This window comes from Salvelinus fontinalis, chromosome 18 (assembly GCF_029448725.1).
Source record: "Salvelinus fontinalis isolate EN_2023a chromosome 18, ASM2944872v1, whole genome shotgun sequence".
In the NCBI taxonomy this organism is placed as follows: Eukaryota; Metazoa; Chordata; class Actinopteri; order Salmoniformes; family Salmonidae; genus Salvelinus; species Salvelinus fontinalis.
The window spans coordinates 14896937-14923259 of NC_074682.1; the positions used below are offsets into that span (position 1 = coordinate 14896937).

Consider the following 26323-nt stretch of genomic DNA (forward strand, 5'->3'; position numbering starts at 1 on the left):
GTGTTAGTTATATTAACTATGTTGAATGTGATGTTACTTTAGCTAATATGGTGACAACGATGTAGGCTGTGTGCAGCAGTTATGATATGTTTTTTTCCCACCTGGTCACATACAGCTGATGTGTTGTGCATTGTCCACAAGCGATGGGAAAAGTTGAGAGGAGGAGAGTGCATAGATGCGAGTAAGAATACAATGTGGCTGCTATGAAGTGAACTGTGTTTACGTGTGATTAGGGGAGTATTCATTCTGCCGATTCTGTTGAAAAACATTTCTGAAACGGAAGCAAACGGAACGAAGTGGGGATAAACCTACTTGAATTTGTCCAATAGAAACTCTTGCTTGCAACTGTTGGACTAATGATTACACCCTAGATCAACTAGATGCAGGCAAGAGTGTGCAAGGCGTTACTGAATGTGTCACTGTCTGTCCATGTGTCACTTACTGTATTGGGCAAATTTGAGTATCATGTAGTAGGCTAAACCTATTGATACATTGAGCTGGGTGAAAAGAATATAAATGTCAGTCATCCAATATGCTGTAATAGAAATAAGGCCATGCTCATGAAAAAAAATATATTGTCCTCCTCCATCTCAAACGGCACCGACTGCCACTGTTGGGGGGTCTACCAAATACCAAATAATCCAGTTACCATGCCTCTCCCTTTCACAGTACCAATGTGGGGAACAACAATGCAAAAGCATGCTTAATAACACACCAAACTAAGGCCATCTCTCTCTTAGTCTTTTGTTATGAGACATTATCGTTTCTCTCTGTGATATCTCCGGCTCCCTTATCTGCTCTGAGTGGACTCTGTGTCACTATCCAGACCTCCGTCTTCTAATGCCTCAGTACTGGGCTCTGTGTCACTATCCTGACCTCCATGTTCTAAACCTGAGTACTGGGCTCTGAGTCACTATCCTGACCTCCGTCTTCTAATGCCTGAGTACTGGGCTCCGTGTCACTATCTTGACCTCCGTCTTCTAATGCCTGAGTACTGGGCTCTGTGTCACTATCCTGGCCTTCGTCTTCTAATCATGAGTACTGGGCTCTGTGTCACTATCCAGACCTCTGTCTTCTGAACCTGAGTACTGGGCTCTGTGTCACTATCCAGACCTCTGTCTTCTAATACCTGAGTACTGGGCTCTGTGTCATTATCCAGAAATCTGTCTTATAATGCCTCAGTACTGGGCTCTATGTCACTATCCAGACCTCTGTCTTCTAAACATGAGTACTGGGATCTGTGTCACTATCCAGACATCTGTCTTCTAATTCCTGAGTACTGGGCTCTGTGTCACTATCCAGAAATCTGTCTTCTAATGCCTCAGTACTGGGCTCTGTGTCACTATCCAGATCTCTGTCTTCTAATGCCTGAGTATTGGGCTCTGTGTCACTATCCTGACCTCCGTCTTCTAATGCCTCAGTACTGGGCTCTGTGTCACTATCCAGACCTCTGTCTTCTAATGCCTGAGTGCTGGGCCCTTGGCTGTAAGGCTACTGTGTCGAATAAAATCACTCTTTCTCACCTCCTAATTGAGATGTCACCCTGTTGACCTCCTAATTGAGATGTCAGGCTGTTGAAGGTAATTTAGTTCCAGTGTTATTCAATTGTCACACCCTGATCTGTTTCACCTGTAATTGTGATTGTCTCCACCCCCCTCCAGCTGTCGCCTATCTTCCCCATTACCCTGTCAGCACTCACCTCACCCAAGGTTCCGTTCATGTGGTCTCCAGCTGTTGACCGGGTGTTCCGGGACCTCAAACATCACTTCACCACAGCTCCCAGCTTGGTTCATCCTGACCCATCCCGTCAGTTCGTGGTGGAGGCCGATGCTTTGGATGACGGAGTGTGGGCTGTCCTGTCCCAGCCCTGGACCTCAAGCTACATCCCTGCGCCTTCCTCTCCCATCGCCTCAAGGCCACGAAGAAGAACTACGACGTGGGGAATCGTGAGCTTCTTGCGGTGAAGATGGCGTTAGAGGAATGGAGGCACTAGCTGGAGGGGGTGGAACATCCGTTCATCATGTGGAGCGACCACAGAACCTGGAATATCGCCGCACTGCCAAGCGCCTCAAATCCAGGCAAGCTAGATAGGCCCTGCTGTTCACACGGTTCAACTTCTGATCCAAGAATGTCAAGCCGGATGCGCTGTCACGCCGCTATAGCCCAAAGACTACTACCCCATAACCTGAGACCATCCTTCCCACTTCGTGCCTGGCGATGGCACTCAGCTGGGGAATAGGGAAGCAGGTCCGTGAGGCAAAGCGTTTCCAGCCGAACCCTGGAGGGGGCCCTGATAACCGGATGTTTGTTCCTGACGCCGTTCGCCCCGCGGTCCTGGAGTGGGCTCCTCCAGTGGGCTCCTCCTCCAGGCTTGCCTGCCACCCAGGCTCCCGTCGGACCCTGGCTTTTGTGTGACAACGCTTTTGGTGGCCTACCATGATCCCTGATGTTTCACATTCGTCGCCGCTTGCACGGTTTGTGCACAGAAAAAGACTCATCGGCAAGCTCCGGCTGGTCTCCTTCAACCTCTGCCTGTCCCTGGTCTCACATCTCCCTGGACTTTGTCAAGGGTCTTTTGCCGTCTGATGATAACACCGCCACCCTGACCGTGGTGGATCTGTTTTCCAAAGCCGCCCACTTCATTCCTCTCCCCAAATTACCCTCTGCCAAAGAGACGGCCCAGCTCATGGTGCAGCATGTCTTCCGGATCCATGGACTACCAGTGGACATGGTCTCCGACCGGGGTCCTCAGTTCTTGTCCCTGTTCTGGAAGGCTTTCTGCACCCTTATTGCGTCGTCGGCCAGCCTGTCCTCCGGGTTCCACCCCCAGTCCAACGGCCAGTCGGAGCGAGTCAACCAGGACCTAGATACTACTCTGTGCTGCCTGGTCTCCGCAACCCCACTACCTGGAGCCAGCAGCTTGTGTTGGTCGAATACACCCGCAACACCCTTCTCTGCTCTGTCACAGGCCAATCACCTTTTGAGTAATCCCCACTCTTCCCTAAGCAGGAAGAAGAGGTCGGCATACCTTCTGCCCAGATGTTTGTCCACCCGGGATCTGCCCTGTTGGCCCTCCTCAAGACCACTTCCAGGTATCGATGACAAGCAGATCGCCACCGGACCCAGGCTCCCCGGTATCGGCTAGGGCAGAAGGTATGGCTGTCCACCCGGGATCTGCCCCTCTGGGTAGATCCCCCAGTTTATTGGCCCATTTCTCACCTCCAAAGTCATTAGCACCTCTGCTGTTCATCTTCTGTTGCCCCGGACCCTTCGTATACATCCTACCTTTCATGTGCCCAGAGTTAAACCCGTGTCTCACAGCCCATTGTCTCTCGATTGTTCCTGTTTCCTAGTTTTCCCGGTGCTGACCATTCTGCCTGCCCTGACCCTAAGCCTGCCTGCCGTCCTGTACCTTTGCCACACCTATATGGATTAACGACCTCTGCCTGCCCTTCACCTGTCTTTTGCCTGCTCCCGTTCGATTATAAACTTCTTACGGCTGAAATCCCGTTAACGGGATCGATTTGACAACAGCCAGTGAAAGTGCAGGGCGCCAAATTCAAACAACAGAAATCTCATAATTAAAATTCCTCAAACATACAAGTATTATACACCATTTTAAAGATAAACTTGTTGTTAATCCCACCACAGTGTCAGATTTAAAAAAGGCTTTAAGACGAAAGCATACCATGCGATTATGTTAGGTCAGCGCTTAGTCACAAAAACACAGCCATTTTCCAGCCAAAGAGAGGAGTCACAAAAAGCAGAAATAGAGATAAAATTAATCACTAACCTTTGATGATCTTCATCAGATGACACTCATAGGACTTCATGTTACACAATACATGTATGGTTTTTTTTCGATAAAGTTCATATTTATATCCAAAAATCTCAGTTTACATTGACTCGTTATGTTCAGTAATGTTTTGCTCCAAAATATCCAATGATTTTGCAGAGAGCCACATCCATTTACAGGAATACTCATCATAAATGTTCCTATGTTGTGGAGTCAACAAAAGTCAGAAATAGCATTATAAATATACACTTACCTTTGATGATCTTCATCGGAATGCACTCGCAGGAATCCCAGTTCCACAATAAATGTTTGTTTTGTTCGATAAAGTCCATCATTAAGTCCATACGAAAAGTCAGAAAAATTCTATTACAGTTCATAGAAACATGTCAAACGATGTTTAGAATCAATCTTTAGGATGTTTTTATCATAAATCTTCAATAATGTTTCAACCGGACAATTCCTTTGTCTTTAGAAATGAAATGGAACGGAGCTTGCACTCACTCACGCGTGACTAAACTAAAGGCTTTCAGCCAGACTCCTGATTCAAACAGCTCTTATTCGCTCCCCCTTCACAGTAGAAGTCTGAAACAATGTTCTAAAGACTGTTGACATCTACTGGAAGCCTTAGGAATTGCAATCGGACCAAATTTTACACGGTATATTGGATAGGCAATCACTTGAAAAACTACAAACCTCAGATTTCCCACTTCCTGTTTGGATTTTTCTCAGGTTTTCGCCTGCCATATGGGTTCTGTTATACTCACAGACATCATTCAAACAGTTTCAGAACCTTCAGAGTGTTTTCTATCCAAATATACTAATCATATGCATATCTTAGTTTCTGGGCCTGAGTAGCAGGCAGTTTACTCTGGGCACGCTTTTCATCCGAACGTGAAAATAGAGCCCCCAGCCATAAGAAGTTAAACTGTTTTTACTTCGACGTTGTCTGCATCTGGGTCTTACCTGAAGTGTGATAGTCAATATTAATTAAGACTTCAACATTGTACTAGTCCCTTTAAGTGCTTTATTTTTATGGAGGACAGTTCTGCGGAAATGCTTTGTATTACTAATTTAGCAGGGCTAAAGAGTAACTAGACAATCAGATTTGTTACATATGTTTACCCCCTTCCAAAATGATGGCAAATGGCCCTTTCATCTTTTCTACTTTGTGTGCTGGTGCTTACCTACCCACACACACACCGAGTCATTTTCCTATCGCTGCACCTTTACAAGCCAACCAATAAACTCAGGTGGAGTCTATGCAGAGAGTTGCAAGGTCAGGTGACTGTAGTTACTGTTACTGTAGGACACTCACAGTGGTGGAGTCCCCTGTTTTACTGGAGTCTCACTGGGGAAGTCAAGCGTCTCTGTGCGACGTGCAATACGTACACACCACTGCCAAATAAAACATTTTAAATAAATCACAGGGGGATGAAATAACAAGATCGTGTGAATTATAAAAAGGTTTCAGTTTACTACATAGTTTAGTTATTGTCACACTGGACTCTCTGATGTCTGGCAGAGGCATAGCCAGTGCTTGCCAGAAAAAAATGATGAACTCCAGCATAAATCACATCCAAATGACCTGTCTGTGTTGGTTGGACACTTGTGTGTGATTCCTCTAAGCTGTACAAAGATAAAGCATGCGGGAAGTTTAAACCCGAGAGAATCAGCTCCTGTTTATTTTAATTTGACCAGAAACCAACACAGAGTGCTCTAATGTCTGTGTTTGGCGACCAATGATTGGCCAATGAGTTAAACTGTGATGGTGCCCCAGTGACATCACAGTCCTGGGATGATGCCATGAGTCGAGTTCTGGGAGAGGTGCTCTCTGAGGAACGACCAATCCTTCAGCCATAGAGCACAAAGCAGAAAACAAATCTGAACCTCTACTTATGAAAACCAGGCCAGAATGCTTAACTATTGGCTCCGGTCAGCACTGGATAGGCCTACTCTACATCAGACACAATTACTCAAGCCTGGGAGGAGGACACATCTCTCTAGAGAAAAGGCTATGTTTTTTCCAATGAGAGGCGTTTTTCTCCTGTCATGCAGAGTTGCTCCATCCACACTGTAAATATAGACCCAAGGAGAACAGATAGAAATGGATCCGCCCTTGGAAGTAAGTGAGGCGTATTTCTGGGTGCATTCCGTCTGTGGCCTATTTAATGATTTGATATGTGCACAACTGTGATATATACAGTACATACATTGTCCTCAGAACTACCTCACACTATACTGTAGTTGCATAGTTTTTTCCAAAGACAATAGTTGGAATATGTTTTCCTCATTCAAAACAAATGAGGGCACATTGATGTTCCAAGGAAAGTATTTTTATAATTGTGGGTGAACACGGCTTTTGTAAGTGGAGCGTGATTCATGTTCATTTGTCCAAAGATGTAGTAATTCTGGTGCATTAGGTGTGTTTGATGCTGATGGCAGAACTGCCTTGTAAAACCTCTTGTATAGATAACACTGCCAATAGCGCATATAGGGTTCAGGGTAGACCAGAAATCCAACTGGAGCTAAAATCAAGCTGTGACATATGTTTTAATAACTGGATGGTAGCTGAATTGATACTTTTTTCAAACATCTCAAAGAAGTTAAGTGACAGTCTCTGGGGAATTGTAGGTGGTCCCATTGGGAAGCATCTATACTTTATTAAACAGTTCATAACTCAACTGCATTCAAAGGGTGTTGGCTATGGCACACAGCACTGCCAGTCATTAGTAGGTTAATTGGTTTTTCACCTGGAGCCTATAGCCCAGGAACCCTAGATAGAACCTGTGGTTTAACACCTCTACTGGGTGAGCTGGGCTGGAAAGACCCTCCTGGGATCCAGACCCTCTTGGGATCTCTGTCTGTCTGTATGGGATGACATTTGAGCTGGATGTGTTTTCCACCTGTGGGGTTTAGAGGCACCACAGTTCCAAGCCATCCTTTATCAGCTATGTCCCCTACAGAAGATCACAGAATGACCTCTCAACCTCTGTTTGACAGACTGATCAAGAGGTGTGCCATGCCTGTAATTTACTGAGGAGAGACTTTACTCACAGATTTCATCCGGAGAACATGCTCCGCTGGCTGCTTCTGTCAAATCCACCCTCACTTGCAGTGCAACAATACATAGGAGCCAGTGGCATAGAGAGGAAGGCAGTGTGGTCTGGTCATCTCTAGTCGCCCATCATGTCTATTCGATGCTGAGTACTGTAGGTATGTGAATCATTTATTTCGTCAGACATGTTCTTGATTTCACTGGAATTAGTGTTTAAACCACAGAAAGGATTCAGCAATCTCATTACTGAATCCTCCTCAGGGAGAGATGGTAATTCAACACCAGGTCAGCGGTTACATTAAGCGCTCCTAATAGCACCACAAACAGAGGGTTTACATTTGCTAAGTCCTGGCATTGCGCAGCAGCCATGTATGTTTATTGCAGGGAATGAGGGAGTTATTGAAAACATCCAGGGGTCTCTCAGCACTCAGCCCAGAAATGAACTTTCTGCTAGGAACATCTCCTATGACATCATTCACTCCCCAAACTTGAACCAGGCCTGGCAAAAAAAGAACAAAAGCATTCAAAAGTCGAATTTCTGGTGTCAGTGAAGATTTAGAAACAAAGAGAACTGTTGGCGAGGCAGTTAAGTTACGTGTAACAACTGATGGTGCACAGTTTCTTAGAAACAGCATGTCATTGACAGGCAGAAGAAAAGTTAAAGTGTTAGAGACATTCATGGGGTTTGTGTAGTCTATGCAGAGGAGCCTAGACATGCAGGTCCCACAGTCCCTCCAGCACTATGGCAGACAAGACAAGGGCCTCTAATAGCAGCCAAGGCTTCTCCCCTTCCTCAACACAATTTCACTAAGTCTCTGGCTGTCTGTCACCTAGACAACTCTCAGGCAGGTACTATAGGGGGGGTGTGTGTGTGTGTGTGTGTGTGTGTGTGTGTGTGTGTGTGTGTGTGTGTGTGTGTGTGTGTGTGTGTGTGTGTGTGTGTGTGTGTGTGTGTGTGTGTGTGTGTGTGTGTGTGTGTGTGTGTGTGTGTGTGTGTGTGTTGTCTCCTGTCCAACTACTGTAGATTCTGGTGCTGAGGTGTTAATTATCCTGAAGCAGCTCTCACCACCCAGTCTTACTCCCTTCCCGACATCAAAGGCTGATTCACCAAGCAAACAAATGCCGTGGAGCTGTTCTAAGGGAAGTTTTCAGAGTGGATGAGATACTCATCATTTGGTCGTTTGTACTGGGAGTAGGGCTGTCATGATACCAGTATCGCGAGTATTGCAAGTGTTGTGGCAAGGAAACAAAACATTAACCAGATTTTATTTTATTGAGGGAAAAAATCCTTATGTTGGGGGGGACACCTTTGGTTGACAACATGAGTCACATGTATTGCTTATTTATAGTGCCCACCATATTTTACATAAAGCAGGTTTTTAATGAAAGTTGTAATGAATACTCAGGGAGAAAAAGGTGTAGATTCACACGCAGAGTGCAGCAGGTGTTTATTTCGCAGAAGGCAGGAATCCTGGTCACAGGCAGGCAATGGTCATACACAGGTAGGCAAACAGGCAGGTGAATCAAAACTAGGACTGAAGGCTATAACTGGTTCTCACAAACAAGCTAGTAAAAGGCTTAGTAGAGTCAAAACGAACAACACCTCACAAAGGCACAAACAGAATGAACTGAACTAAATAAGGAGCTGATGAGACCAGGTGAGTAACTAACACAGGTGAAATCAATGAACAAAAATGAGAGAGGGCTACGTTCAAGAACACAACGATATTGATATTGATATTGTGAAAAAGCTTCCTGGGAGGTGGTGGACACTCATCCTGAGATTAGCTGAAGTATACAAACACTTGTTCTGACAGTTCCTTTTCAGACATCTTTTGTCAATTATCCTCTTGAAGGACCTGTGTCATACATCATGACTCCGGGTTAGGGTTAGAAACAGTACGAGTCAATTCTCTTGGCTCCAACTGGTCGGAAGCAAACAGGTGGTTTCCAAGTTGCGATCTCGACTACTCATCTTTCCTGTGAACGATATGAGAGTGAGTTTCCATGACTTCTGGGAAGTGTGCATGTGGGAGTTATGAGTTATGTCATAGAGTGACGTCTGGAGAGCACACCATGGCACATTGGAACCCTGGGCTTTGCCTGGCTTCCTGTGGGCTGGCACGGGGAAAATAGGCAAGCATCAGCAGGGAAGGGAAACAGCAACTACATGGGAGAATGTTTCCTTTATTATGGAATGACGTGATGAGGAGTGCGCCACTGTCCTGAATGACTGTCAGACACATGCCCTTTTCCCGAAAATCCCCATGGTTAAACTCGGACACTTGCGCTGTCTGCCACTCACACATTACCTGTACAAATCTCCATTGTAATGTGTTTATGAAGGTTAGGTATATCATGGATACTCACCCACCAGTGTTGCAGTACATGAATCGGAAGGGGGACTGTTAATACATTCCTCCCATAGGTCTAATGCATTCTCCAACCAGCATCCATAGACAGCAGACAGAGCAACCAAAGTCTCAACACACCTCATTTACAGTGTGAATGTTGTCAGATGGTGTTTCATTCTGGTGTGGTACAACATAGTAGACACCACTGTTGTGTACTGTAGGCTATCTCCCATGTCTAATCTCTAGTCTACTCGATCATCGGGGGTGTCACCTCAATCAATGAGAGGAAAGGGAGTGCTCTGTCTCTGCTGCAGTAATAGCTGATAGGACAGCCAGTGAGATTCTCCCAGGCTTTTTCACCCAAGACCCTTTACTCCGGCAACCGTCATAAGCCCAACTCACAGTGACCAGAATGGATATGAAGACAGATTCCGCAAAACAGTCAACCCATTCCATTACTACCATGGCTGTACAGTCTGCAGGAGAGGTTTGCATTGGCAGGATTACAGAGTTTTGTCCATATTTCCTATTTGTATGGCCCTAGTAGGATGTTGAGACAGGTGTCACAGCCCCACTGCCAAATAGGAAGACAGGAAGTAGACAGAGGAACCTCTGCTCTCTTATCCAGTAGGAGCCTGCTACCGTCCCACAGTATCCTCATGAAGTATCAATGGATTGGGCAATGCCAAGCCTACAGCACAATAGACCACTTGGGGAGAGAGGCCACTGAATGTTCCAATGGTAGCTGACTTCATTTTGCACAAGAGAGGGACTAAGTAAAAGATGATACAGAACTTGACTTATATAAAAAAATATGTATTTTTCTGTCACATCAAGATGTGTACCATATAACTGGTAAAGAAAACAGAGGGTAGACAAAATACATCAAACATGTAGGGATATAGGTTATTGGGTTGAGCACAAAGTGGAAGGAGAAGGTCCCAGTACAGCCTCATGTAAGCAGATGGTGGTGAGAAGTGAACATGCTCTCTACCTTGACGGAGTACCTGCATGGTCTCAGTGACCTCACTGACCTCACCGCCTGCTCCATGGGCTGTCCACTACATGAACATGATCATGATAAGTGACTCAATGTGGTCTTTGTGGTCATTAGGCAGTAAACACTATCTGTTATTCAATAATACGGAAGTTTATCTTTATGTAGTGGTATGCAACCATACAGGGTGATAGTGTATACTGCCTAATGACCACAAGGACCACATTGAATCATTTATCATGATCATGTTCATATAGTGGACAGTGATGACAGAGACACTGGGTGTCTGTCATCACTGGGGCTGACAGGTCCATGTTGTCTCTACCTTTTTGCCCTTTGTGCTGTTGTCTGTGCCCAATAATGTTTGTACCATGTGTGTGCTGCCACGACGTTGTGCTGTTGCCATGTTGTGTCGCTACCGTGTTGTCCTCATGTTGTGTTGCTATCATGCTATGTTGTCATGTGTTGCTGCCATGTTGTGTTGTTGTTTTAGGTCTCTCTTTATGTGGTGCTGTGGTGTCTCTCTTGTCATGATGTGTGTTTTGTCCTACATTTTTAATCCCAGCCTCCATGTCACGATCGTCTTATTTGGAGAATGTGGACCAAGGCGCAGCGTGTGCAAAATACATCTTCTCTTTATTTTGAAGATGAACACGAAACGAAACACTTATACAAACTATACAAAAACAACAGTGAAGCTACAAACGAAAGTGCACACACAAGCTACTTACGTTCAACATAGACAATTCCCCACAAACAGCTAAAGCCTATGGTTGCCTTAAATATGGCTCCCAATCAGAGACAACAATAACCAGCTGTCTCTAATTGAGACCCAATTCAGGCAACCATAGACTTTCCTAGATACCTACACTCAACCATAGACACAGCTAGACTTCTATACTAAACATAAACCCAACTACTCTAATAAACCCCGTAAACTTTACAACCACCCTAGACACTACAAAAAACACATACATTCCCCATGTCACACCCTGACCTAACTAAAATAATTAAGAAAACAAAGAATACTAAGGCCAGTGCGTGACACTCCATCCCTGCAGGAGGCCTTTTGCCTTTTGGTAGGCCATCCTTGTAAATAAGAATTTGCTCTTAACTGACTTGCTTAGTTAAATAAAGGTTAAATAAATAAATAAAACCTTGCTGTAGAGAATAGCCCTAGCATTCCTCTGGGGAAGATGCAGATGTGTCCTTACATTAACCACCACAGTAGCTTGAAGTGAGACTGCGTGGCATTGGCAATGTGGTGGGGCATGCAGCGATGAGAGAGACAGCTGCTAAAATGTTTTAAACGTACCCATACCTCTCAGTTCCCTTCTACTGTCTCCGTTTGTCTGATGGACACACCACAATGTCAGTGTAGCAATACGATACAATACAATACGATTTTATTGTCCAATGTAACATCTTGATTTGTGGTTTTCATCATTGGGGACAATAGAAAATGAAAAAGGCCTGGTGATATCACAATCAGATGTTGGATTTACAGTATATTGGTATTTGCAACTGTATGGAGATTTACTCTTATTCAAATTAAGTTGTTGTAAATACTGTAGACACTCCTAACGATGCCTGCCTTCCAATAACAATGCAATAATTACATAATAGAGCATTTGACTTCTCGCAAGGGTACTACCAGCCAGCACAAAACACAGTCCCTACAGTACTTGCTCTTACCTCCCTGAAACATCCCTTGGAATGTCATCAAAGCATGACGCATGCAGTACATGAATCATGAATGACCCACCTTCTAATTATGCTTATTTCCTTTTATCGAAACTGTTCCTTTTCTGCAGAATGAATCACCACTCAAAGTTTGGAAGACGGATTTTTTGTTTACATTTCTGCCCCTTGACTTTAGCAGCCAAGAATGACCACCGAATTTGAAGTTGAGGTCCTGCCCTTAAGAACAGAGGCTTATTGCGGAACATTTAGTTTGTGGGCATTGATATGTTCTCCATCCTAGCACTGTAGAGTTGTGATTTTATTAAATGACAGACTATTTACTTTAGACATATTTCAACATTGATGTAGGGCAGCCCTGGGTAAAAATGAAGTCACCTCTTCCTCCACACACACACACACACACACACACACACACACACACACACCACACACACACACACACACACACACACACACACACACACACACACACACACACACACACACACACACACACACACACACACACACATTAGGAAGTGGTCTAGTACTCTCACTGGGATACTGGTATATTTGTGCAGCTTAGACGAGAGCAGTTTATAGTGCTACTTCCCTATTTGATGTGTGAAAGGTGGAAGGAAATCAAAGCCATTCCTTCAAATGGTTCTGGCCACAGTGGGTTGTGGCTCCAATGAGAGACTGGCCGTAAGGAAACATGGGGGACTGCATTCAGTCTGGGAGGGAGGGAAGGAGGTAGGGAGATGTTCTGCATGCAGGGCTAACCCTCTGCCAAAAACAATATGGGAAACTGTTGCTCAATCACTCCAACCACAGGTACGGGGAAAAGTAGGTGGTCCTGTAACATTAGTGTTCTTGTGAGTACCATGCTATTACGAGCATTCAGAGAACATTATCAATACATATATAATCTTTGAAATGTAGTTGATTTCTGGCACTGGTCAAGCTGAGGGGGCAGCTGTACAAACAGGCACGGTTATGTGGTAAGAGCTGCAGAGGGTTGTGGTCTGTTGCTAAAGGGGCCATCACATGGCCAGTCGGCTTGTTTAACACTGCTGCCAGGCCACACTTACTCCCTCTCTCAGCCATTCGCTCGCTATCTTGCTTACTCACTCTCTCACTCACTCTTGCTCGCTCACTTGCTTCTATACATTATCTCAGGTGGATTCATAGTGTATGTGTGTATCATTTCAAAAGTATTTTCAGCTGAAGTACTTCTGACTGTCCTTCATTAGACCTGAGGCAGGTCTATAAGTGCACACCAACGAAAATATAAACACTTTTCCAAAAACTCTCACTCTAGACCCTGGTCTTTCCTATAAGCAGTATAGGAAAAAGTTTCTTCCATAATCAAGGCGAGATGCTGTCTACTGCAATATCTTCTTTTCCCATTTAAATGCAAATAACTCTGAGAACATTGACTTCACACCAGCAAAGAGTCAGGCTTTTTGTCATATCTCGTCACACCATAAGGTTAAAGCTTTTCTATTGAAGTTGGAAGATTACCACATGTGCAGTCCTGAAACTCAACAGGGCAATGTCTTTCTGTGTTTAGGGTCATGAGTAAAAATGCCCAGTTGCCTATTATTCTGGCTACCATGAATAGAAGAGATCTCAATGACTTTGAAAGAGGGGTCTCAACGGAGCATGGGGGGGTTAAAGTGTGTGTGTGTGTGTGTGTGTGTGTGTGTGTGTGTGTGTGTGTGTGTGTGTGTGTGTGTGTGTGTGTGTGTGTGTGTGTGTGTGTGTGCGTGTGCGTGTGCGTGTGTGTGTGTGCGTGTAGTTCTGGGTTCTAGGTTAGAAGGTTCCATGTTAAACACATAGCCGAAGACCAATAACGTATAATGAAATAGGCGTATATCGAGCCAACCTTATTTCCTTTTAACATTGTTTCTCCCTTGGTGATGTTTGTGATTACGCTTTACCTTTAGGCTTATTGAGAAGGACTTAAAACTTTCATGAGTTATATGATGTCATGATTTTTACACTTGGGACTAGTTGCCAAGCAATGAGGTAGACATCCCGAAACAGAGTGTTTGTGATTGGAATTCCCTTTGTTATGACAATGGAACAGGGTCAATATTGTCCTGTTGACTTCCTGTTTTCAGGGCAGAACAACCCACGGGGTTATGATATGTGTCTTTCTCTGAAAACAAAAGAGGAGAGCGGAGAGAAATGATCTCTGTATTAATTAACATCAACTCACAAAACATAGCAGGAGGGGCTTACGCCTCCTTGTCTTGGAGTTGAAGACTCAACAGCACTATGTACTAAGAAAACGTTCATTGAAATGGCAACACAGCATGTGGAGACAGCATGTGCCAACACAGCATATCACAACCACATTATAACCAGGTTCGTATGTGAATGATAGATATTGTAAAATACCAGTGAGTTGGAATTTCCACAAAATTAGAAAAACCCCACTGCTAAGAAAACATCCATTGACATGGCAACACAGCATGTGGAAACTGCAATACTCATTTCCAGGACGAACAAAACACCTCATGTTTTTCTCACAAAATGGCGAAAACATTTCCCACAACTTGCCTGAAACATTCAGCCAGAGACAGAGTTCAGGGCTGACAACTACACCTTTCAGCTCAGCAGCACCAACTCGAGGTGGATTCTGAACCCTGAATTGCTCAGCAGAACGCCAGCAGCACTGGATCGCATGCATTCATAAAGAGTGGAGAGTGAGACATGCACCAGGGGTGTTACATCTCCCTACACAATAAGCCTACACAATGTGGATGATCCCTGGTACTCTGCAGTGTGGTGTCCAATGCCAGCCCTCCATTTGAGCCCCAAAGGCAGGCAGTGGCCCTGAGCAAGTATTGCACACTCCATTTGGAATGCAGCGTATTCTGCAGAACACTAAAAACAACGTCATACACCACTTAGATAGATGTCAACAGCATCATTAAATCGTGTGCTGGCAAGGTTTTATCCAAAATATTATAGTTCAGGCCCACTTAAAAAGTAATGTTGGCGGCAAAATGTGCACAAGTCATCTTGGATTTCTATCAAGCAGAAAAGCACAACTCCCATATGGGCAGAGTGAAACTAGATCTGACACCCCCAACTTTCTTCTTTAAGCGTGAAGACTGGATGGGGAGAAGAATGTAGAGATGGCTTTGCAGGACTCTCAGGCTTGCTTCTCATCTCAGCCAGCAGATCCATTCTCACCCTCAGTGAACAGATAACTTGTCAGACCTTGCCTGAAGAGATGAAGAGGAAGAAGTCAACTTGGAATCATCGGGGAGATCTTTTTCATTTTACCTCTGCCAAGTGGATTTGTAAAAGGACCTTTATGGAAGGCCAGAATAGATTGGAGAATCACGAGTATAGAGTGAATGGCATGGCTTTGTATGTGTGAATACTTGGGAAGGACAGTTTCTTTTGACCACATTGATTCCATCCTGACACTTCTAGCTAACTTCTTTGAAGTCATTGGCAGGCTTTATTGAGAAACTAATGCATGACATTTAAAGGGATGAGATTGAATAAGGAACTGATAATGCAGGTAGGAAAGGACGGTGAAAAGAATGAGTCTCCTTTTGAAAATGAACAAGTCTTTATAAGCAATAACTCAATGAATATATTAAGTTCTATCAAGTTTGGAAGGGGAAAGTAACAATTTTAATGGTAATTTCACAATCGCTGTTAAATAAATTACATCAGCTGCCCTCTGAAAGTACTATTCAAATTATCATCATAAGTACATGACGAAGATAACACTTTGTAATTTCTGACATTTGCAATGGGGTTATTAATCAGCACCTGTTAAGGTGCTCTGTCTTCAGTCACATTAGTGGAAGTGAAAGTCAAACATTATTTGGAAAGAGATGTGAATGAGGTTAAAAGGCTTAAAGGTCAAGTTAGTATGTGATCTCACACAGTATTCATGGCCACAGAGGTAGCGAACTGAACATATGCAACATGTGCATTACCAGTGATTTGCAATATGTCTTCATTTGTCGATTTTTCTTTGTACATGAAGTTCCAGTAAAAACACACAAAAAAGTATACTTTATACCACTTGTGGATTGGACAAGCATTGAAATCTGTAGGAATATACAACACATTATTAGGAAGTGTATACTCAGCCAATTCCTGTTGAATATTTTCCTTCCACATTTCATGTGATGGTGGCAGATGGTACGTTGCTGGCTGTCGGTGAGACGGGAGATGGAAATAATACAGACAGGCAGTAGATTCAAAGCAAACAAACACCCTCTCAATAGTCAGAGTCAGACATGGTAATATAAATTCCAAAGGAAGAAATAGAGTATGAATAACAGGATTTTGAGTAATTCCCATTCCCAAGTGCTGAAAACATAAAGATAATAGAGGTTACTTTCTCTAACGTATTTCTCATATCCATTACAGTTTCGAGAATTATTTTGTAACATTGGAATTATACATATTTCTGTGTTACAGGATAAGTCACTGCTGTTCTATGAGCAAGTCTCTGATTTGTTAACAATTGAAACGAGCCGTTCAAAGGTGAATGTAGAATATTTGAAGGTGAAGGTTTTATTGACCTTTGTTTGAAGGTCATCTTGTCAGTTTGTCTCAGCTGTAATAGCAATACAGTATGCTACTCCTGTTTTTGTGTAATGAAATACTGCCTATAATATACAGACCTAATGTAAATCTGCCAAAAGTCTGACGTTCGAGTCAAGCAACAATATCCATTTAACTGTGTTTGAACTTCATTCTTGTTGATGTATGGCAAGATGTGTGCCTCCCTGCTATATTGTTAGTGGCTGTCTGTCTTCATTTGTGTCCATACACCACACCTACATTCCAACATCAAAGAAATTGTTCATGGAAACGTGTCAAAGACCAAGATGTTATTGCAGTCAGGAACAGTCAGGAACAGTATGTTCCGTCATAGGTAAGTGATTTAATCTTCTTAATTCCGGATTCATCTCTGATATTTTCTTCTCATATCATTATCATACAGACTAAGGCAGTATGCCCTGTGAGCAGGTAAGGTCTACACGTAGGCTATAACAATGTGTAGGCTAGTAGGGGCGGCAGGTAGCCTAGCAATTAAGAGCGTTGGGGTGCTGGTTAGAATCTCTGAGCTGGCTTGTTGATGTGCCCTTGAGCAAGGCACTTAACCCTAATTGCTCCTGTAAGTCGCGGTGGATAAGAGTGTCTGCTAAATGACTAAATTGTAAGTGTTCACTGTAATTACAATAGACGTCAATAAGAGTTTATAATATAGGTTTAAGGTCATAAACATTGGTAACACACTATCAAAGCAAAAAGCCTTAAATGTGTGTGTTTTTCATAATTGTGGAAGCAATCTGGTTTGAGGGTCACTGTTGTCCAGTTAATCACCACAATAATCCGACATTTTCTAAAAGCCTGCTCATCTAGATGCTGGAGGAATGGGCGGTGGCAGCTAAGGTACTTCCCGCCCAGTGGGTGTGTTTTACGCAAATAGCCATTGCATCCACCTGCCAGCGCGTTTCCCCAGCAGTCAGAAGCGAATACACTTTCACCAGTAACACTGGCTGCATGTTTAGCCGAGTTTCAGACGAGGAATTCTTTAAATTGACAATTTTGAAGGAGCTGTCACATTGGACTTGTCACAACTTCTGGTCATTCAACTTACACGAGATTTACTTGGAGAGACGACATTTTCAGCTGCGCCTCATGAGCATTGGACCGGGCAGCGGTAAACACACCGTGCTCCAGGTGTATCTCTATAAGGACTCCTGCAACGGGGCCACGGCACCCCGGATCTTAATACATTTTAAACTTGGAGAATTGAGGCGAACGATTCCGTGGAATTCTGTTGGTTTCTTCGATGACTTGTAAGGTTGGACTTGGACTCAAAGTTATTTGTGGAGAGTAAAGTGACAATCAGGTATGCCTAATTATTTATAACGATAATGATTTGCATTCAAACAGCCTGCAATTGGCTCGCACAGCCCTGTCATTTTTCATTTACTTTATATTACCGTGAGATGTAGACCTATGCTGTTTAATTTACTGGTGTGTTACATGGGACATTTGGTTACCTCCAAATAACAGTGACAATTTGGTTTTATAAGTTCTGTACTGGGATTGTAACCGTTAAACATGTTAATTTGACTAGGCTTAATTAGCCTTATGAAAACCATCATGAGGCTATTTCAATTATGATAATGAACTTTTGCATTTGAAAGTGTGACAGTAATATTTGGACACTTAGACTTTGTTATTAACATCGAACTAAATATTATATTTCATGTCAGTGAGTTTTAACGTGCTTTAAATTAGTATTTTGAATGTATTATATGCACTCTTGCAAGTTGCGCATGGACTCCTACCAGGTTCAGATTGTTTACAGCATTAAAATCAGAAAAATGTATAGCTTTATCTCTCGCAGTCCAACACCGATAGTGTTGATGTGAAATTAAGGAAATATGTATCGATATGATCTAATTAAATTGCCAGACTACTTATCCATAGCCTATTGCTTTGTTCACACTGGAATTTGACAGCTGAAGTGTTTTCAAAATAGCATAACAATTCAAAAATTGTTCCAAATGGTTTTGTAATAGCCTAGGTGTTTTCTTTTTAGAATAAAAATACGGACGGGATGGATTTAGTCATCAACAGTTTATTTTGCTGCTGGTAAACGCGCACAAATCATTAACAGCGCACAAATGTCTCTATGAAAAGCAATGCAGTATTTAGCCTACCCACGCCTGAAAAGGAAAAATAGCTAATTTCCAAATAATTGGGAACATGCACAAATGTAGGCTACTCTTGGAATACGATCCCCTATAGACGGCTGCATTTACAAGCGCGGCTGGACCAAGCAGGGAGGGTGATTGGCTGAAAGCGCGTTGTAATAGTGGTCTTTACCACCCTGCGCTTGTAAATCATGCTCAACATGGCGATTGTCTTGACTCTTGACTCACAATATAGCAATAAGTTAAGTTTGGCTGTCTAAAACACATGCAAGAACTGCGAAAAAACAATTGGTCAAGACTCACCTTTTATTGGAATGGTCTTGATAAAAGTAATAAACGAGGAACCGTTCAAAATGCCAGTGAACCGATGGGGTAGGGGATACGTTGCCATAATGTAGATGTCATGTTTATTATACATGGTTGATCCTTTGATTAGAACCATGTCAAGGCTACTGACCTTGATTCCTGTATTTAGCGCCAAATATGTTTTACCGTGGCCCACGCTATTACACTGCCATTACACTTCCTGCACTTTCTTCATGAATTTAAAGATGAATACATTAGATTGACCTGTTTAGATAATCAACTCAAGTGGAACGTCATCCCTTTGTGTGTGTGTGACAGTGTGTGTGTGTGTGTGTGTGTGTGTGTGTGTGTGTGTGTGTGTGCGTGCGCCTGAATGTGTGTTTGTGTCTGCCTATGTGGTGTGTGTTGAAATGTAATTTGTAAATAGTTTGTTGTTTAATTGAATTGTGTAAATATATCTGCGCTTGACTCAGAATAAATAGCTGGCCAGTTAATAACTTACCCATAAATAGCTGAGGTTTGAGCTGATGGTGATACTCGTAAATCCCCCCTAACCAACCCGTTTGGTTCGAGGATATATTTTGGACTGTAGTCTCTGGCTCCAGCTCTCCAGCAGTCTACATGTTGAGTTTGTGTTTGTGGTGGAAGTGCCCTTTAAAATGTGCTCTCTGGCAATCACATGCAGAGTGGTTAGATGGCCGTCAATGTAAAAGTGAAACAGTACTTGTTTTAAATCCAATGTGTATGTGATGCTTCTTGGAATTGAAGTGTTGAGCCATAGCACCCTGGGCTACGGGACACAGAAGCTCCCTGTTACAGCTGAAGTAATATCACAATAGCTCCTTGCCTGTGGGAATTAGGAGAATATGAAGGTTGGCAGTGTCCCTGTTACAATTTGTAGATTTACCTTTTATCCAAGCCTCAATATCCGTGGATCCATGCTTTATTATGGTGAACATAATTACAGTGGCATCCGTCCTACACTGTTAAAGCCCTGAAATAAGACCAATTTGTAGATTTTTTAAAATAACGTTTCTAGGCAACCCTGTATACCCATAAAGAAGCATGCAGTATTCTGCTTACCCTTTATAACTTGAGTTTATTGCACATTCCTGTTTGATGTGGTTGGCTCCATTACACAATTGAATTACAATGTTATATACAGTTTCAATCAACATTCCCAGTGGTTCTGGCAAGACTGATTTTATTTATCTCCAGTACCGTATTGTCCTTTGTAGAGATGAGATTACATCAGTGACCATTTGTCACACTGAATTGTGTGAAAACAAGGTATATTGTGTGAAGAAGACAAGGTAGAACCTTACATTAGGTGACTACAGTACATAATAACAGAGTAGTGCACAGGGTTGGTGGTCATGAAAGAGGATTGTGTTTGGTGGGACTAGAAGACAACAGCATCTTCTTGCACAAGAGGCAGGGAACAGTGGAGGAGACCAGCTTGATGTTCCCATCATTGTGTCACACATACATAAAGGTCAAATATGACTCTTGCCAAATGGAATTGTTTAGAAAACTAAAAGGCTGGATGCTCTACTTTCGAAAGGCTTAGTTCCCAATGGTCTGGTTATAATCCCTGAACATCAGTGATGTACTTCAGATGTTCACATCTCTCACAAAGAAGCTCTCCTGAACACCAATGTTTCGAGATCTACACTCAAGGATGCTGTGTTATAATGTGTATAGCTTATGGCGCCGGAAGTTTTTAAATATTTAATTGTTGACCTCTTCTTTCCTCCAGTGTTCTGCGATCGGTCTATTCCTGGAGGTTGGTTTACCATGCTGTTGGACAGTCTGTGGACGGTCCACATGCTCCTGGCCCTGGTTGTCGGGGCTCTGTGCAATCACAACATCATCGACCCTCATGCTGCACCCCGCGTCTTCATCTCCTTCAAAGGTAAGAGGCAAACGTCTCTGGTCTATTTCTCCCCCAACCACATCCCTATCTGTTTAGTGTTTTGTGCTAGTGGTTTCTACGTGGTGTCTTGAATTCATGCAGTGCTCTTCTCTAATAGCTCTGTGTATCGTCTTTAAAAGAATCGCCTCATTTGCTGTTTTCTGCTACTCTGCAATGTGTGTGTGTGCACCCTTATGTGTGACTGATGAGTTGATGATCAGATCAATGGGATGATTCTGGCTTTGATAAGTGCTCTGGATTCCATAGGAAGAACTCAGACTCTCAGGTTACACCGCAGACCCGTCCCAGTGACCACTAACAAATCATGCGATGCTAATTTGCTTCCCCTCTTAAACATCCTGGCATGGTAATTCTCAGCAGCTGCTTCCACTTGACTGTATGTACGAATAATTAAAAACATAAACAAAGACGGATTTTTTTTCTTCAAATTGAGGTTAACAAAGACAACAGTGTATTTTTGAGAAGCCTTTTGCGTCTGGTACAGAATGCTAGTTATAAGGTGTCCTTGAATCAATATGATTAGATTCTCTGATGTTTTTGTAGTGGAAAAGGAACAATCTAAAGGTGAAAATGATGCATTAAAAAGATGTCATGATGTCAAAAAGCATATTAGCATGTAATAATAACACTATCATGGTCATTATCAGATTGGGGGTCCCTCTACAGAACGACACATCTCAGGGCTTTGTTCATGCACTTCAGTGGTCATGTAGATGAGGTGGGGTAGGGAGGGAGCAGGTAGCGGGTATTACTGAGAGCAAATTGCCTGGTTCAGCCAAGCAGAGCGCTGTCTGTCCCTAAGGTCTGTCCCACTCTCAGATCTAGCCTGCGATTAGCAGCCGGAGCAGAGCTAAGGGACTGAGCAGTGCCCCTGTTTGCTTTGCCTTCCATTTCCCTGGGCTCTCTCCACAGCACCAGTTGACTTAATTAACTGGACTGGCACAGTTCACTACTAAAGGTTCTTTCCCTTTTTAATCAAGTCGGATTTTACATGTCACTGAGCACGTATCCAGAGCTCAGCAAATCTTTCATGTATTTTTCCAAATACTATTTACCCAGTTCTCTACTTTAATATCTGCAAATATATTGCTTTTACTCAACTGTAGGTTGGTCTTTTCGTTTTTTCGGTTCAATGCCTTTCTTATAATGGATTACTTTTTATTCAAATCTTTTTCTCAGAAGTATGTAGTCGAAATTGTAACCAGTTCTTTATTCACCTGCAAGACTCTAAAAGAGTAATTCATTTCTGTTAAACCAGCTTACTATAGCAGTATTGTTTAGCTGACGAGAAGAGAGAGGAGTCCCTGGCTCTCTTGCTTACCTGTTTGTTTTTCTCCCCAGTCAACATGCATTTCACAGTCTACTGACTCTGCTTTTCTCCAAAGCTCTGGAGAGACCATTTTGCCTTTAAATATTGTGAAATGCACTTAATTGTTTTTCTAATCTCTTGGTGACCTCACCGGTGTATCATAGTGTTATAATTCTTCACTTCAGTTGCAAGAATACGTTGACTATTGGCCAGCAATTTAGGTTACTAGATTGTTGGCAACAAGTTTTAGATTCTCTTTATAGCACCCTTAGATGTTTTGGCTATGGGCTTTGGCACAGCATGAAGTTGATAATGATATATTTTTTGCTAGAATATACTCGTTATGAACGTGCCGTATAAAGGTGCTGTATCATATTAAACATATCTCAAATTAAAAACTTTAAGCTTACATCCCTCTCTTGGTTACCTGACGGTCCGGTCTCTCAATATTACGAAGTTGGTTGCCTGCCAAAAACTGATTACCTCTGTTTCTCCCGAGACGGTTTAAGGACCGTGACCTCTTACTCAAGAGGCCCTCACTTCCCCATTAAAACAGGTCGTACACATGTGGAGAGTAAATCAAGAACCTCTTAATTGTTTTTTTTCTTTCCCCTTTATTTTGTGCTTCACTTAAATGTTTCCCCGGGGAACACCATCTATGATCCACAGTCTGGTCTACTGACTGAGTGTCCATTAAATGCAGATGTGTTAGTATGTCTCAAGATATTCACTCTAATGCTTGATAGTTAGAAATGCTTATGTACTGCACATACAGTATGTTTTGGAGCTAAATTATGTAACTGTTGATATGAACCACAGTGACGAAGTGTAGCCATCAAAAGGATACTCCTCTGTAGCTAGCGAAAGCATGAGGTAAGCGCCTTGGAAAAGTAGACTTTGGTCAGGCTTATAACTGTCTCCTGCCCTGCAGGATCACAGCCAAGGTGAAGGACTTTGATAGCCGGAGCTGTGAAGTCTGCTTCAGTTAGGAGAGCTTATAGGAATCTGTGTAATCAATACCGCACAGCTTGTTTAAATTGCCAACCTAACTTAGGCAAGAAGAGAAGTGAGTCGCCATAGATAATCAATTGCACTCTATAGGGGTAGCTCAGACAAGACTGCTGTCTCCAGAAATCCCCAAGAAGGGAATGCCTCCTCCCCTCTTCGCACGTAAGTCAGAGAGCCTGGATTTTTTTTGAAAAAACAGTGAATTAGTTTGAGCCTTTCCCCAATGACCGTATTTTAAGGATCAAAGTTGAGTTCCGAGCCAGCAGGAATTCATAGGGAGTGAAATCTGCCGTAACTCTGTGTGCCTGAGCCAAAAAATAATATTCCTTTCTACGGAACTCGATAACCAACAAGGTTCTATATTTATGTAATAAATGGAGGGTAAAGGCATTATTCCAGATTGGGTTTATTGCCATGCAAAAGGATTGTGTGAGAGAATACAGGCCTCCAATGTGACAACTACTAAGTTATTGTTTACATGCAAGGCCCCTTGTAAATCCATTTAAAGATTACAACAGATTTATCTGAGTACTTTTACAGATTACTCGTTCCGTATCACAGTTTGACAATACCCATGGAGAATGACAAATCATTTGGATGAACAAATGCACTACTAGGCATTGCTCCAGGGAAGTTTCTCTATTATGTTTTGGTATAGAATTCCCCTGCATCACAGATAAGTGTAACCTTACTATGTTGGCCCATATTCCCCCTCTGACACATTTCTGCTCATGCATTACGGATCTAAATTCATGCTTATAGCTCTGCCTTTTGAGGTCTTAAACCACACGTGAACCCTGGCTACAGCTGTGCTGGTAAATACGTAGCTTACTATAACTGACTAAATGCTTATTATACTCTTATAGAGCGTGAGCTTTTGTTTAATTTTATTGTAAAAGGCACAGGGTCAAGAGCCACCACAGTTGTAAATAACATGACCATGGCTGTGAAGGTGACATAGCCCTCCCCTGCAACCACCATCACTAGAAACATGCTGATATGACCATAGAGCACACTAGTGTGTATATTCACATATAATTGGTTGTGTTTGCTGTTTCTAGCTTCCCATTAACTGCTAGAGAGAAGTTATACATGCACCTTTACTCTGCCTTTCACCTTTTCCCTGACGGAGTTAATGACATTTGAAGCGGCTGTTCTCCAGTGTAGTCTCTGGAATTATGGACCATGGTGGGAATGCCGTGACATCACATTACTCCCCCATTGGCATACAGGACCAAATCCACCGGAAGTGGTAACTGTTACCACTGTGGTTGGGGTCAGGAATATCAGCGGTAGGTATCTCAGAGCAGGAGGAAGCTACACTGAATGACTGCCCCTGTCTTTCATTCACAGTTGTCATCTGCATCCTCCCCATCCATGCCGGGGGTAGCAGCAGACTTTCTATTCCGGGTACTGCTGGGGTTAAAAACTCCCCTTCAGGGCTAAAGGCCCTGCACTCAGGAATGGCAGTGCCGTTGAAGTACAGTATTAATGTATCTGTAATCTAAAGTGTTATTTGCCAGTGTTTTTCTGGGTTAACGCCTTAGAACCTGAACAACAACAGAGAAGGATTTAAAAACCATGAATAAAAAGCAACTTAATACTGTTAATACATGCTGTTTAGTAATAGTGGTTTTCCCTTTTATAAATCTTAGTGCCAGTTCATCTTTCAGCTAATCCCCCAGTGGTGCCCTCTCACTGTCTCCACTCGTCGATGTTTAAACCATTACAACATTGATACAGAGTACAGACAATAGCCCAAGTGTTCACTTAGGTTAGGAATACATTAGACAGAGTTGTCTCATCCTGAACTCCTGAGTATGTTTGTTTACATGCACACTAATAATTTGATATTAAACTGATTATGGCAGTAGGCCGAGTATGGCATTAGTCATGTAAACACCGTACTCTGCTTATCATAAGGTTATAATCGAAGTAAGCATATGCCGATTAAAACACCTCGGGCCTCATAACAAAATGTGGAAAAAGGGGTCTGAATACTTTCCAAATGCACCGTATCAAAATTTAGTAGAAACAATTCTAAAATCCTAGTTACGATAGTAATTTAGAAAGGTCGTACACATAGAAAAAGTGTGATTTATCAAACAATCCTATGAGTGTCATAGGCACACCGGTTGGCGATAACTATTTATAAATACCTATTGTTCTCAGCGTCAGTGCTGGTGCATGACCGTGGCTGTTTTCATTTCAAAACACCCCTTATTAACCATATAGTCAAAATCATCCCTTTAAAGCCTATACGCTGTACCATGAATTACAATGGCGCAACTAAAAAAAATAAAAAACCCTTTCTGAGACTGAAAGAGAGGTGCTAATATCAGAGATTGAATACAACATTCAATTTTTTTCAGCTCGCTCAGTTGTGGCTTGGCCAGTAAAAAAAAAACATAGTTACAAAGAGAGGACCATTAGAACAACTCAAGTTGCTTTAGCAATGGCAAATATACTTCAAGTGAGTAGGCAACACTCACCAATAAGCCACCCATCCTCAACAGCTGTAACGGAGACGCTGAGAGTCGAGAAGCAGTTGCAGGTGAAACGTTTAATAAGACAACAAACATGGACCGAGACAACATAACAGTAGCGTCTACGCATAAACACAGGAACAGTAACGCCTGAGGAAAGAACCAAAGGGACAGATAAAGAGGAGGTAGTCAGGAAGCTGATGGAGCTCAGGTGAGTCTCATGAGGCGCAGGTGCGCGTAATGATGGTGACAGGTGTGCGTAATAATGAGTAAACTGGTAACAACGAGCGCCAGGGAGAGGGAGCGGGTGTAGACGTGACAAAAGCTCCCTCCTGTAGGCATATAGGCCAAAATTGCTGTTCTGCAGAATGAATGAGTCATGCATTCCACCTTGTCACCTTGCCACCGCATCACATTACCTATCTCCTGCACATAAAGAGTGGAAGCCTTTTCTGTCGACAAAGTTTAAATAGTTTTGGGATGGTGCTTTTATGGCGAGGTATTGTTCCATTCGTATTTGGGAACCCATTGATGGCAAAGGAACCCCTCTTGACTTCAACCTGTTGGTGTATAAACATTTTATGTGTTACTGTTGGTTTTGCTGACGATTATATCAAAAATATTGTCTCATCAAGGGCTGAAAAGTATCTGTTGCAAAAAAACAGAGGGTGGAG

General features: G+C 42.8%; 1 protein-coding gene across 4 annotated transcripts in view; it reads left to right on the top strand.

The window, feature by feature from the left end:
• The first annotated feature begins 17378 nt into the window (after positions 1–17378).
• Positions 17379–26323, top strand: part of LOC129815028 (semaphorin-3F-like) — a 100138-nt gene continuing 91193 nt past the window's right edge. For 2 of the 4 annotated variants that reach the window (XM_055868306.1, XM_055868305.1), the window contains exons 1-2: positions 17379–17790; positions 20670–20825. In XM_055868306.1, the coding sequence (XP_055724281.1) occupies positions 20708–20825 (118 nt within the window). In that variant the 5' untranslated portion in view covers positions 17379–17790; positions 20670–20707. The remainder of the gene's footprint in view (positions 17791–20669; positions 20826–26323) is intronic. The other 2 variants (XM_055868304.1, XM_055868303.1) reach the window with 1 other exon arrangement.